General features: G+C 38.2%; 1 protein-coding gene across 1 annotated transcript in view; it reads right to left on the bottom strand.

Moving 5' to 3' along the window:
- PTPRN2 (protein tyrosine phosphatase receptor type N2) overlaps positions 1-13,921 on the bottom strand; it is a 642,194-nt gene that overhangs the window by 228,254 nt on the left and 400,019 nt on the right. The window contains exon 12 of the mRNA XM_050310509.1: positions 12,840-12,904. Coding sequence (XP_050166466.1) covers positions 12,840-12,904 — 65 coding nt within the window. The remainder of the gene's footprint in view (positions 1-12,839; positions 12,905-13,921) is intronic.

The following is a 13,921-nucleotide window of genomic DNA, read 5'->3' as shown; positions in this document are numbered from 1 at the left end:
TTCCTGTCACTTTATGTGTGGGCAGGTACCCAGAGAGATCCCAATCCTGTCTAGAAAGCATTACTGTAATGCCCCTGTTAATCAAAACTACTCAACCTTTTCTCACTTAAATGATACATGCAAAGAAATATCAATCTGCTACAGAGGAATTTTTTTTCATAGATCCACAAAAGTTTTAGGAAAACTTTGAACAGGAAATTGTTTTCATGTCAAAACCATGACTTTTTGTTAATGATCAGGTGACAGAAAGCTTTACCACCATTTAGAGTTTAGTGTCAGAGCACTCCTGTGGGAAACCAAATTCACCCATTTCACTCACAAAAAGAATCTTGGTGTGAACCAGGAGCTATGTTGAACACCTGCCTGTCCCAGGTTCTTATAAGCTATCTGGAATATTAAAATATCTACATAAAATGAGATAGTTCCAGGAGGCTACTGCTCAGTGTAGCTGATTAGGTTTAGCCCACATAGTAGAGCTCTGCAGAAAATCAGGGTCTCCCTCCTTCTGCATGAGGACCTACACCTCCCCTCTCTTCTGGGTCTCTGCTGTGCTTCTGTCATGAAAAACTAGGAAAAGACTTGATTTCATCCAAATGGCAAACATTCACAATATCAAGAAGCTCTTCAGCACAGAGAACTGTATCCTGCTGAGCACTGCCAAATGTATACATGGCACTTCTGTGGGGAAAATCAGAGTGCACATCCTGAAGCTGCCTGTGATACTTCAGCAGCATGAAGTAGCAGCTTCCTGAATGAAGGTGACTAGAAGTGGAACCCAGGGCCACAGCTGAGGTCCATGAAGCTCCTGAAGCCTCTTTCTTACCTATGGTAAGAACCTGAGGATATTACTTAATATATACCACCTTAAAAAGATAAAGCTGGTTGCAGAGGTTAGTGGTGTGAGTACTCACACTGTATCAGATATATTACTTACAGGTAGCACTGCATTGCTCATCTCCAGATGCTACTTTGAGATGTATTATGGCTTAATACAATGGCTTAAGTGTTTAGGACCAGGCTGGATGGGGCTTTGAGCCACCTAATCTAGTGGAAGGTGTCCCTGTCCATGGCAGGAGGTTTGGAACTGGATGATCTATAAGGTCCCTTCCAACCCAAACATTCTATGATTCTATGATTCTATTATTGATGCTTCTCTAATCATAATCTCTCTACTTCAGACAAACTCAAATCAGCATTTCAGTAGAAGCGACTAAAACTGATTTGATAATTTTTCCTACATATTCATCTACTGTAGCCTAAGTTACTTGCTATATATGAAGGATTTCCAATTTTCTCCATGATGAAACAATTATGATTTATGCTAAAATTAATAGCAAGACACGTAAGAAGGTGAAGTGAATAAAGAGGGACTCAGTTCAAATGATGTTGCCTAACCTCAGTGCAGGCTGCTGCTGTTCTGCTGCAGAAAATGATGAAATTCAGAGCCAATTTAGTGTCTTGGGAAAAGGCAAAGAGAAAAAAGGCAGCTGTCATCTAAGCACTACTCTGATCAAATGGGAAAGAGTTAAAAGGGGCCATTAATACTCTCAGGTGTATATCTTGCTAGTGCAGGTAGCACTAGAAGAATGGACAACTCTTTCTTTTAGGAACAAGTATTGGGATTTCCCATGAAATTTCTTCCTGCCTTACATTATCTGGCAGCTGCACACCAGACACCTGTATGCTGCTGAACACCCATCTGCTATACATGCTACATGCATTTCTTTTCTTTTTTTATTGAGCTTGGCAAAGGAGTTGATTAGGAAGATAAAGTCTCTGGAAAACATTTTGGACAAAGATGCCAGCACAGATTGTACAGTAAAAGATATCAGGTCTGCCAATACATGCACACCATACTCTGCAGGCTGCTTATACTTGCTTTGCAATGATTTATTGCACAAATTACTGGAATTCTGAAAAAGCACAAGCCATATCTCCATATTCCAATTTGGTATAGATTTGATAATGAAAGGATTCGACGCTCTCAACAGGCAATATTTGTATTCTAACTCTTCCCTTTTCTTGGTCAGTAGGAACATCCTTTCCCTCAGAACAGTCTCTGCCTATCTTTCTACTCTCTCCTGCTACAGGCAATATAGCTGAATGCTGCTGATAGGACTTCTTCCCAATTCCAAATCTAAAAAGATGCTTTTTGTATGACAATTTTTCCAGGGATTAGATAAACTCACTGATGGCATTTTGAGTTTTAAAAGGACTGATTCACACATTGCTCGTGTGTGCACTATCAGTAGCTGGATGAAACCATCCAGCGTCCAGTTGCACCCACAAGGCTGCTAGGTAGATCTCAGAAAACACAATATCCTTCCACAAAAGGATGTCTTTACTTATACACACATACATATATGTGTATTTATACACATATTTGTATGTATTTATATATATGTGGTTATTTGTAGGATCAGGACCTCAGTTATGTGTCTAATTTTTTTAAAAAGGTCATAAAACCCCCAAGAAGTAAAATAAAGGACAAGATACTATGTATAACAACAACAACTACTACTACCACTACTAATATTACTACTACTACCATTACTACTACTACTACTACTACTACTAAAGTATGTCAAGGTAAATACTTCTTTTAGGATGAACCAGATTTTCACACTAGTAAAAACTAAAGAACACAAAAAAATCAAGAAATATTTTCAAATTAGTATTTTAACAGGCAAGTACATTAATTGAACTTATTGACTGTCATGGAAAACATACTACACTCACTTTTGGATAAAATATGAATACATTTTATTTACATGATGTGTTTTTTATATGTTTTCCAGCCAGTAGCTGCCTGACTCCCATTCAGTGCACAGCACACAAAATACAACTTAGCTCTTCAGGTTGTGCATGTGCCCACACTGATACATAGATACACACACAAAATCCTAAAGCAGCATATTGCACTTATCTTCTTCCCATTTTTATATCATACATATTTCATTAAGCTTCATGCAGAGTGCCTTCTGATTTATGGTAATTGTCAACAAAAGCAAAAAATGACGACAATTTTAACCCTGCAGTACTGAGGATTTAACTGGGATAAAATTAAAATGTTCAGGGGGGGAAAAAAACCCCACAACACCTAAGCCACTGGGAGCTTGACCCTTGAGATGTTGTCAACTTTTTATTTTATTTTATTGTGTTTGTTGTCTGTAGAATCAGATGCCAGCAGCAACATCTGATGTACTGGACACCTCCAGTGTTATCCCAGCATGCTCATGGCCTGGAGGACTTGGAGTAAGACTAATTTCCATATCAAACCCAATTTAGATGAAACATCTTGGTTAAAAAAAAAAAAAAAAAGAAAAAAAGCCAGCGCATCAATAGCCCCTTGATTAGATTTTCATCTCCTGAGCAGACAAATATGAATATTTATTACCATGAATGCAGATTTCCCTCTTTCCATTGCTCTGATCTTGAATATTACCCACTGCTAATTTTTATGAAAATTTGGGCAACATAATGTTTTCACATAAACTGACAGTTCTTGAGATAATCCCGTTATTGTTTGGTGGGAAATGACAGTTTCCGCTTATTCATGTGTTAACGAGGGATTAAATATTGTTTTTCATCACCGTAATCTAAGATGGACTGGAAATTAAAATTCAAGCATTGTGCATTAGCAGAGCTTTGAGGACCAGAATTTGTTTGCATTCACTTAGTAAAGATCTGTAAATTAACAGTTTAACAATCCAGTGAAATCCGTATCATAAACCCGGCACTGACGTTTGCAAAATGAAGTCATTACTGTACCTGCTAAAGGTAAAGAACCAGAGACATAAACAGTTTGCAAAATGACATCCCTTTGCAAGAGCAAAGTGCACAGTGAACTGTTGTCAACTGCAGTGGTCCTCGGGCATTAATGGACTAGGTCACTTTTCTGTGGCACTGAATCATGCCCCTTTTCCTTGTCCCAGGTTCTGATACTGAAACACTTGAAATGCTCAGATCACATGGAAAAATCACTCCATGACAGATCTCTCCATAGCACTAAAAGCAGTCACATTGACCCAGGAGATGTTTTCGTGCTGTGCTCACGCCCTACCCAAGTCTTGGTGTACAGCACATAGACACATATAACTCTTCACTGAAATGGGTATTTTGGTGGAGCTGCAGTGTATCTGCCACTTCTCACCTTATCTATCAGTTATCTCTTCAGTGTTTGTGCCTAGTGCCCAGCAATATGAACCAGAGATACCTACATGTACCAAAGTGAAAACAGAGACCTGTTGGGGACATTCTGCAGTTTGTGAGTCATTGCACTGTTGTTTCTACAGAAACTTTGAGTTAGTAATTCAGTGAAGTATGTTTGCATTCTACTTTAAAAACCTCCCAAACCAGTCCAAGTGCAAACAGAACTAAAACTATGCTTAGTCAAAGCAACTCAAACATCTGCCTAACTAAATCTTAAAATTATCTCATCAAGATAAATCTTGCTGATTAATGCAAAAAAACTCACCCCAAACTAAGCTTCAGGAAAACTTATTAAATACGAGTCCTCATGCTTAAATTTAGAATCTTATTAAGAGTATTCTGACAGAAATATGCTTTTATATGTGTAACACATAAAGCCTTGCATTCTGAAGGATGCTGAAGTGATGAACATGCAGCAACACCACAGCCATGTTGCCTTTGAGGGTGGAAACTTAATGAGGTACAAGTGCAAAACAATTCAGAGCAGGATGAATGAGAACATGCTACCAAGCCATCAGCCTTCACAGAAAGCAGAGCAGATCTTAAGTTCTACAGCCTAGTACTAAAAAACCTACAATAAATGGCACAAGAATTACTCTAACTAGATGGGGAAAAACAAAAAGTCACTACCTGCAGCTAAAGTTTTAATTCTATTCTTACTTAATTCTAACATGCCTTTATGCCTGTGCTCCAAAGGTGACCACACTGAAACTGCCTGCTGTGAATGGTTGCTGGCCTGGATCTTGCCTAGACTTAGAAGCAAACAGCCCACAAGAGTACTAGTTGGCATAGGACACACTGTGACTATGACAGCAATTTAACAGTACAGACAAATGTGATAGACTCTGTGCCCTGTTCTTGTTTATTTTACCAGCACTGATGCAGCTATAAGGCCCCTGATGTAAAAGATTCATATAGGAAGGTTGGATATCTCACAGTTGAATCCTAGCATTAGATACTTACTCCTCTAAGCTTATGAACTAAGAGCAGAGGTCCTTGCACGTGGCTTTCCAGGTTGAATATTTGCTGCCCAGGACCTCCTAGAAAGAAGGCTGAGGGACCAGGATCTGCCACCTCTTCCTCTCCTTAAATAGTTAAATCTGTGTTTGAGATTGTTTGAAATCTACCTGTTCCTGCCAGGACCAAGCTCATACCAGTGGAGGTGAAAGAATCTCGCTTCTTGCAGTTTCTGACCATCTCTATCCCTCAGACTTCAGACAGTTTAAGAGAATTTAATCTTAATCTACAGCTTCCCCAGTCGACCCATTACACCACTGAAGATTTTGTTTTCCTTTGATTCATAAAGAACTCATGGCTGCTGGTAGAAGGTGGTTGCTGAATTTCATGAATCAGTAAGATATCTAGTACAAACAATCATGTTCTCCTATTTAAAGATTCTGAATACCTTCTTTATGAATATGTCAAGTGCAGACTGCCAAATCATAGTCAGGGTGGATAATAACATTGATTCTTGAGCAGAATTATCCTGCTTTTACTGGTTTCACTGGCTTTATGTAGCCAGTGCTAGTGTCTAAATCTCTTTTCTCTGCAGATTTATAATGGTTTGTAAGGGAAACTCTGCTTTAAAAACAATGGCATGACATGGCCTAAACCCAAGATAAATCCTTAAAACAAACACATGCTACCATTTAAACGGTACAGTGTTAAAAAAGACAAAAAGGAACAACACTGGTAGGATGCATAAGTTCCTGAAGCCACAAGGCAAACCGTATCTTGTTTCATTTTACATGATACTGAATAAAAATTGAATTGCTGTAGTTGCCATGGCAACTGCCACATCACTTGGCACTTCTGCTCCTTTAAATCACACAGTGCTACTGTAAAGGAATTCATGAACCAATGTGACACTTGAATACTTGTGCTTTATATACTGTTTCAGGAGGAAAACATAAATCAATATAGACTGATAATTGCCTCTGAAAACCAGGTTTCCTGTATTTTTCTTAACATTATAATCTCCTCATTTCCTTGTCGTGTTCTTTAAAAATTTGTAAGGAAGGTGGAGGGCGTTGTCACAATCAGAGCACAAGAAAAGAAATTACTACTGACACATGATTTCCAAACTGAAGCTGTGACCTGTCATTCAGATGTCAAAATACCTCTGCTATGCAATATTCAAATCAAATACAGGGGATAAACATTGGAACTTTGCCCCTCCACAACCAGAGATGGTGTGATATGTGACAGAAGACAGTCTCAGGAGCATTCAGGCATCTCTTTAACACTAAACTTATCAGTAGCTTAGAAGGGAAGTCTAACTATATACTTAAAGCTAAGCATATTCTAAATGTTTGTAAAGTTGGGGCCATGACTTAAATTGTTTTAGTATGTTCTGCATATAACATGCAGTAACAGAAGATATTTGACAAAATAATGTGATAAAATTATATACATATTCATGCCGCATATTTTTTTGTTTTTAAACACTTAACACTTTTATTAACACTCTGGATGCAATTTATTTGAAAAGCAGCCCTCTAGTGGGCTATGTACTATAATGAATAGTTAATAAATAGCATTAACATTATCTCTAAATATTAGCTAAAATGCTTTTTGCAGAAGCATACAAGATCTTAAATAAATGAGCCATAGATCTCCATCATTGTCTTTAGAGAAATTTAATGTTCTGTTTAGCTTTATTCCTCAAAGTCCTAAAGTGTTACTTCTATGCTGCCTGTACAACAAACTCTAATAGTGAGATATTTACTATGAGTAAAATTCAATATAAGTAACATATTACTAGTAGAATTATATGCAAAATATAATCTATTCATTTCTAAGGCTTACATAGATTTAGAATCTGTAATCTGTGTTGGTGGGATTCTCATTCTTCCTTTACCAAGAATATTTCTAGGATTCTACCGTTGAAAGTTTTTCATTTATTCTCATTGTTCTTATTTTTATATACAGCCTTAAAGTTACATGCCTTAAAGCAAAGAACCCCTATGTGACCTGATGTGTGCCTTGCCCATAGCAATGCATGTGGCTCCAAAACACTGTCCCTCCTGGAAATCTCTGTTCAGCTGCTCATCAACAGCCACGGTGATCAGCAAAAGCCAACAGCAACGACTTGTGCTGTCTGCAGAACTCCATTCCCAGATCTCACATAATAGGAAAAAATAAACTTGTTGATCTCTGAGCCATGAGTATTATAAGAAAAAGTGCTGAAAGCAGGCTCAGGGAAAAGCCCTCCTTGGTGCCCCCTTGTCTAAGAACACTTACCCTGTAATGCAGAGTGTATTCCCTCACATGTGCCTGTGCTTCGCTTCAGCCTAATTAGCTCTGGTAAAAGAAGGGTGGGTTTCAGTGGAAGTTGGTTGAAAAACTTAACTGTGACTTGGGCTAAAACTTGAGTATTTTTACATACATTGTGGTCAGTATAAGACCTACCTGATCTAAATGCTCTGGGTACAACCACCCTTCTGATCCTGGGTACCTCTGGGCGATACCTGCTCCAGATTGGGAGCAGCTGGTGATTGCCAAGATGTCACTGTAACAGAGACAGCTGGAGTGGATCCCAGACTAATTCGGTCTTTACAAGCCAAAAAACAACACTTAGCATTTTACCTCGTAGCCAGAGAAAATCAGACAAAAAGTTTACACCTTAATCTTCAGCAAATGAAAATGACTTGTCAAGTTCTGCACTCCATTGTTTTTAATGGATTTCCAATATCATTCTAGGTAAAAATCTCCACACGCGAACATGAGTGACAAAAATTGGCAACGTTAAGGAAGGTAATAACTAAGCTAGAAATCTGACTCCTGCCTCAGAGGCTTGCACATCATGGGAAAGTCTGCTTTATCATGTCCTCTAGCTTAACCAGAATTTTTAAATGCGGATTTCTTTATTGCAGTAACATCACTTTATGAAACATCAACATAATTCTACACCTATCAAAATATCTATACATGAGAATACCCTGAAACATGTCAAAATATCACTGCTCTATTTTAGAACATCTAGAGGTATGGTAAAGTGTTCATTTCACATATATTTTGGGTTATTTCCATTTAGTTCAGAAAACTGTTCTAATTCATATGTCTGCCATATGAGAGCCATGATTCAAATCCTACAATGTTATGACTCCAGTGACGAGTTTCTTCTGTGCAGCCCTACAGGGAAATTGAAAGAGTTAATTTAATAGAACGTATTCCAAAGTGGGTGCTGTTTTACCAGACCAAGGCAGAAACAATGTCATTCCCTTGGTTTGTTTAAGGCCTGATTCAGATCATGGATTATTCAAATCACAGACTTTTACCCTCCAAAATCTGTTTTGAATCATCACATTTTCTTGAGGCACTGGAGAGCCTGACCTGTTATTCTGAAACCGTGGCTGAAAACAAATTTCAGCCAAAAGCTGGATAAACAGTTATTTATCCGTGTCATAGTAACTCTGGACAGAGCCAAGCTCAGCATGGAACTGAACAGAAAAATACTGTGCTCCTATAATAATTCAAAAGTGCTTATGTGAAGGGAGAGAAGTAGTTAAGTTCCTAAAGTATGTTGAAGGAATATGATGTTCCTCAGTGACCTCTGTGCAGGGCTGTGGCTCGTGAGCAACTGCTGGGCTAATGTTTCCATGAGAGCAGGGCTTCTGATGCTGCTGAATCCTGCACTCAGTAGGAGTCAGGTGGAACCATGCTGCTGCTAAGGAGGCTTTCCCTCTGTGTGGGACCAAATGCTGTCCCCAAGATCTTGCAGGAGTGCTCAGCCTAGCAGAGCAACAAGTTCAACTCTTATTTCTGCAAAACACAGTGGTTCAGATCAAGCTGATACAGGGGAGGATGGAGATATGAGTCCTACTTAAATGCTGTTTAGCTCTTCAGGTTTTTTACCAGTACTGTATGTTTTACGGTATTATGCAAATATACACATAAATAACATGTACATTCATACCCCATAGACACTCAACTTTGAGAAGTTCTTGAACTTAACTAAAAATGACCTCAGGACTTCAGAGATTTATTTCATGTGTAGGAGATCAAAAGCAAATACCTCAAAGCTTCATTGTACCTGAATAAACAAGAAGGTGTGAAATGCTTATGATGAATTTATGTGGCACAAACATGCATGACAATGACTCAAATCTTGGAGGGGTACTGTTTTAGAGATCTTTTAGGTTTTGTTTGTTTGTTTGTTTATTTATTTATTCCCAGTACCTGCTAAAGGTGCTGGAAAACTCCAAATAGAAAATAAACATCTTGGCAAACTTAATTCCAGAGATAGTCAGTACTAGAGCAGTGTACAGATCCTCAGGATTTCAATGTCAATACTGGTTTTCTCTCCAGCAGAGTTATTCTGGTTTTCTGGCATAACAGCCTTCTTACAAACAAGACAAGTGCCAAAATAATTTGCACTTTAAGAGTGATACACAGCATATCAAAACCCAATCTAACTCTCTGGATCTCTGTACTGTTGAACGTTCTGCTGCAGATGTTAGATGTTGAGGTGGATGTGCTGTGGAAGTACCGGTGAAGGTCTGTTCCATAATGGCCTGAAAGAAGCTCTGCTTGTCCACAGTCCAGGCAGTGCTTTACACTTTGTCATCCAAACCTTCCCATGAAATGTATGGAACCTTTAAGTTCAACATCCTGAAATATGAGCAGCTTCTGAAGTTGCAGCTTAGGAACACATTTTTAATTCTGCTAGAGCAGAGCCTACCCTATGTTGACACAATGCAGCTAAGCTCAAGTCTAGCCAAAAAAAATCACTGAAGCTGTGGAAATCTTTTACATGACATAAAGATGATGAACAGCACTGTAGCTGTGGTAGACTCCAGACCCATGTTGTTAATGACTACACAGCACATGTTTATGCAGTGACATAAAAGCAATTCATCAGCCCTCCCTGGACTTGACTGAATGGCTCAGTAAGCTTGGTGTGAATTTTACAATTTGTTATTGCTTTTGAAATATTTTTCCAGAGATAGAGAGAGAAAGCGGGAGATTGAAGAGCTCTGAGAAGCATTTCTCATCTCTACAGAGAAAGAGACCATTTCCTTCTAACACACCCAAGGTCTGGGTAGTCACTGGTGTCCACACATTCCTTACTGAGGCACAAATCCTGTTATCATAGATCAACACCTAAAACAGATTCCACTCTCCAGAGCCACACATGAATTATTGCTGAGCCTAGAAGAGTTCCTGCATTTGTTTATACAGCAGCTCCATTTGCCACTACCATCTCAGCTATATTTCTCTTGAGGTATTTCAGATATGAAACTTGCCTTGCAAAATCAATCCCTTTTATTTTACAGGCCTGAAAGTGAAGATTATATATCCATTAACGTTGTCATGCATCTCACCTACTGTCCAAGCAAAATTCTCATTCTCAAACTAAAGTTTTTCTAAGTACTTTCGTTTTGAACATCTTGACTGTGATTTACCATTACCATTAAATGTAATTCCATTCCTACAGCATGAAGTAAAAGAAATCCTTATTCAACAAAAGGCTCCTTCAGTATGTTTAAATATGTACTTTCCATTATTTCATTAATAATTATTCATCAGGGTGAATAAAAAACAAACTGCAAAACTGGATGACCATAATCAGATTTAACCTGAAACACCCTGAATCTGATACTCTATCAACAGAGAAACAGCTTGGTTACAGCACTCCTTTCTTTTTGGGGGTGAGACCACAGAAATGCATTCAATATGCACACAGTCATATCTGACAAGACTTAGAAAGGGGAATGTACACAGCTGGGAGAATTCACACCCAAAAAAATATATAAGCAGCTGAATAAATGTTCTCCCATCAGTTTGCTGTTCCAAACCACTTGGTTCTCTCTCTGATGATCACCTTCTCTCAGATATAACTTGGAATATATTCAGGCCAAAATGCCTGCTTTCAGTTTTTGCCTTCTAAAAATACATATTTAGCAGAGTGTAAAGCACAGACTTCTATAAAAATCTTTATTAATCCAAGTACTATCACTAGTTTGTTTTTAAAACTATTATAGCCTAGATACAGGGAAAGTGAGTTCTACAGTGACTTTTACTAAAACAAACACAAGACCAGATCGATGAGATCTCTAGCCTAAGAACTCTTCAATTTTTCCAATTCCATTAGCTAGTCTTAAAAACAGGAAGTCCTTGAGGTTATAGTTCCAGTACATCCTTAGACTACCATGGTTACAACAACCCTATTACTACAATGTGGATTAATTACACATTTAACCAGTGACAACCTGCTGCATTTCAAATATCCAAAAGTGCATTCTTTCTCCATTGGCCACATATAACAGTTGACTGAACACTAAGGCTCTGAAGTGAAGTGGGCTTTCATTTCCCAGCAGACTTTGAAGCCAGCTGGTATCCATTCAGTGATTGGACCTGGATGAAATTCATGGAGGTATTTCATTAGCATGAGGAACCTCACTGGTTAAAACTTTACTGAATCAGGCTTCCATAGCCTGTGCCACAGTCCTGATTCTCCTGTTATTTAAAAGAAAGCAGGTGTTACAGACAAAGAAAAAAAGAAAGCAGGTGTTACAAAAACACAAGCTTTAGTCTGGTTTGAAGTTAGGACACAGCCTAAAGTGCACAGCCATGCTCCAGGATACAATTCCCAGTTCCTCAGGTTATGCACCCTTAAGAAACATACCTGGTTAAATCAGCTTAGTAGAGATGATGGCTTTCATTTTCTGATGACTTCACCTATTTTGTTTTCAAGTTCTAATTCTTACAGCTTTGGCCCTGAGCATCACAGCGGCTCTCAGGGTTATTACCTCTTCAGAACCAAGTCTTTTAGTAATGTGAATGGAGTTGCACAGTAAACCTCAGAAATATTGTCAAGTTAAGCTTCTTAGTCATAGACTGATAAAAATTAGAAATACAAACCCCAAAAATCAGTAAAAAAGAAATATATATATTCCTTCAGTATATTAGAAGTTAGTAATTCATTTTTTTTTAATACTGAGAATAATGTAATCACAAGAAAAAGCCATTTGCCTAGCCCTGTGAGCATTCACCACCAGCAAAATTACTTAAATGAAAAGGAAAAAAAAGATAAATGTGTACACAAAATTAGCACGAGAATTAGCAATCAACTGTAGTTCATACAAGGTTCTTAGCAGATAGCATCATGTTTATTAATAAATGATGAACTGCTTAGTGGAGTTTTTGCTTAGTGATATCACTATAATAACAGACACATGTTTTATTTATGTTTCAAGTTACATCCAAAATAAGCAAGATATTCACTGTCAGATTCTCTCAAATATCTGAAGACTCTTTACCCCAAATTTAAACTTTCATTGATCTGCATGAGATAGCACTCCATCAAAACCAAGGGGAATAATACGAGGACTTCAGTCACTGTGCTCATCTTTGGGGATTTTGTTCCTGTGATACAACAAAGCCAAAAACTGCATTTCTTCAAGCTGGCTGCACTTTTCTCATAAGGATGGTATTTTTTTTCTCTGTGGGATATAGTGCTATTTGTGCAGCAGATTGTATTTTGACAGATGCAACTGTATCATAAAAGGCCCTTAGCAGTATCAGACTGGTAGCTCACAAACGGTCATGAGCTCCAGGATTTCTTAAAAAAACCCAACAATTAAAATGTTTTTGAGAATGTAAAATGCCTGGAAGCCACTTACCTCCCCCACACCAGTCTGCAGAATTTTCAGTCCAGTTGTTTTCTCAAGCTTCTCTTTGTTTATGGCTGTGAGGAAAAATTAAGATTGAAAGAGTTACAGGAAATCTGGAATATGTGTGATTTTACAGCATTTGCCACCAACCTTCTTTCCTGCATCAGTATATTCATGACAGTTCCTACCTCTGTCATCTATGGAATATCTTTCCCTGAGAGCAGCTCTGCTAGTCAGTATTTTGAATGCATATTTATGCTATTAATTGTTCATTATTACATGAAAAAGAAAGCCAAGATAATTCTATGTCCCTTGTAAACACAGCATCACACACATTTGACTCATATACACAGTATGCTGGGAAAGTTCTCTTTGGTGTAAACTTCCCACTGTCTCCCTTGCATTGAAGAGCAGGGCAGAACCTTCACAATTACAACAGAACTGTCACTGTGTAGGAAATTTCACAACAAATACAGACTCTTGTCTAGCAGGTAAAATAAAGAGTTTATTTCACAACACCAGGATGCAATGGACAATTTTGCCTTTTTTTTTTTTTTTAAATTAGTTTTTTCATATTTATCAGCTTCTATATCATAAAAGCATTAAAAAACAAAGTAATCCAGCACAAACCAGCTAAACAAGGGTAGCAATCACTATGAATACAACTATACTTACAAGCCAAACATGCCCAGGGCATGAACTTGAGCACTGTTGTACAACTGCCAACACTTTTAAATCTATGGTCTTCACATGATTTCTGCCTTTGACCATTAGTAGCCTCACAAAACAATGTTCCCAAACACAGTTTTGGGAACAGCAGAGAGATGAAATTATTCCTAGCTGGGTGTATGGGTAATGTCATCCCATTTTGGATGGGAAGACTTTAACCTTCTAGTCAGCTGGACTCATGGCCAAAACCCAGGCACCTGGGTTGACTTATTTATGAGTAGAAATGGAGCCTTGCAGCCTTGTTAACCTCTCCTTCCTTTAGCTGCCTAGTCATTGACTGTGTAATCCAAGTGAGTCATCCAGGTTCTCTCTGCAGCCCTTGGAAAGGGATGGACTTTTAATACGATGAGTCATCCCACATA

The sequence above is a fragment of the Myiozetetes cayanensis genome, unplaced genomic scaffold, assembly GCF_022539395.1.
Source record: "Myiozetetes cayanensis isolate MyiCay16 unplaced genomic scaffold, myiCay2020 scf1, whole genome shotgun sequence".
Classification (NCBI taxonomy): Eukaryota; Metazoa; Chordata; class Aves; order Passeriformes; family Tyrannidae; genus Myiozetetes; species Myiozetetes cayanensis.
The sequence above is the reverse complement of the archived record's forward strand: the minus strand, read 5'-3'. Positions and strand labels throughout refer to the sequence as shown.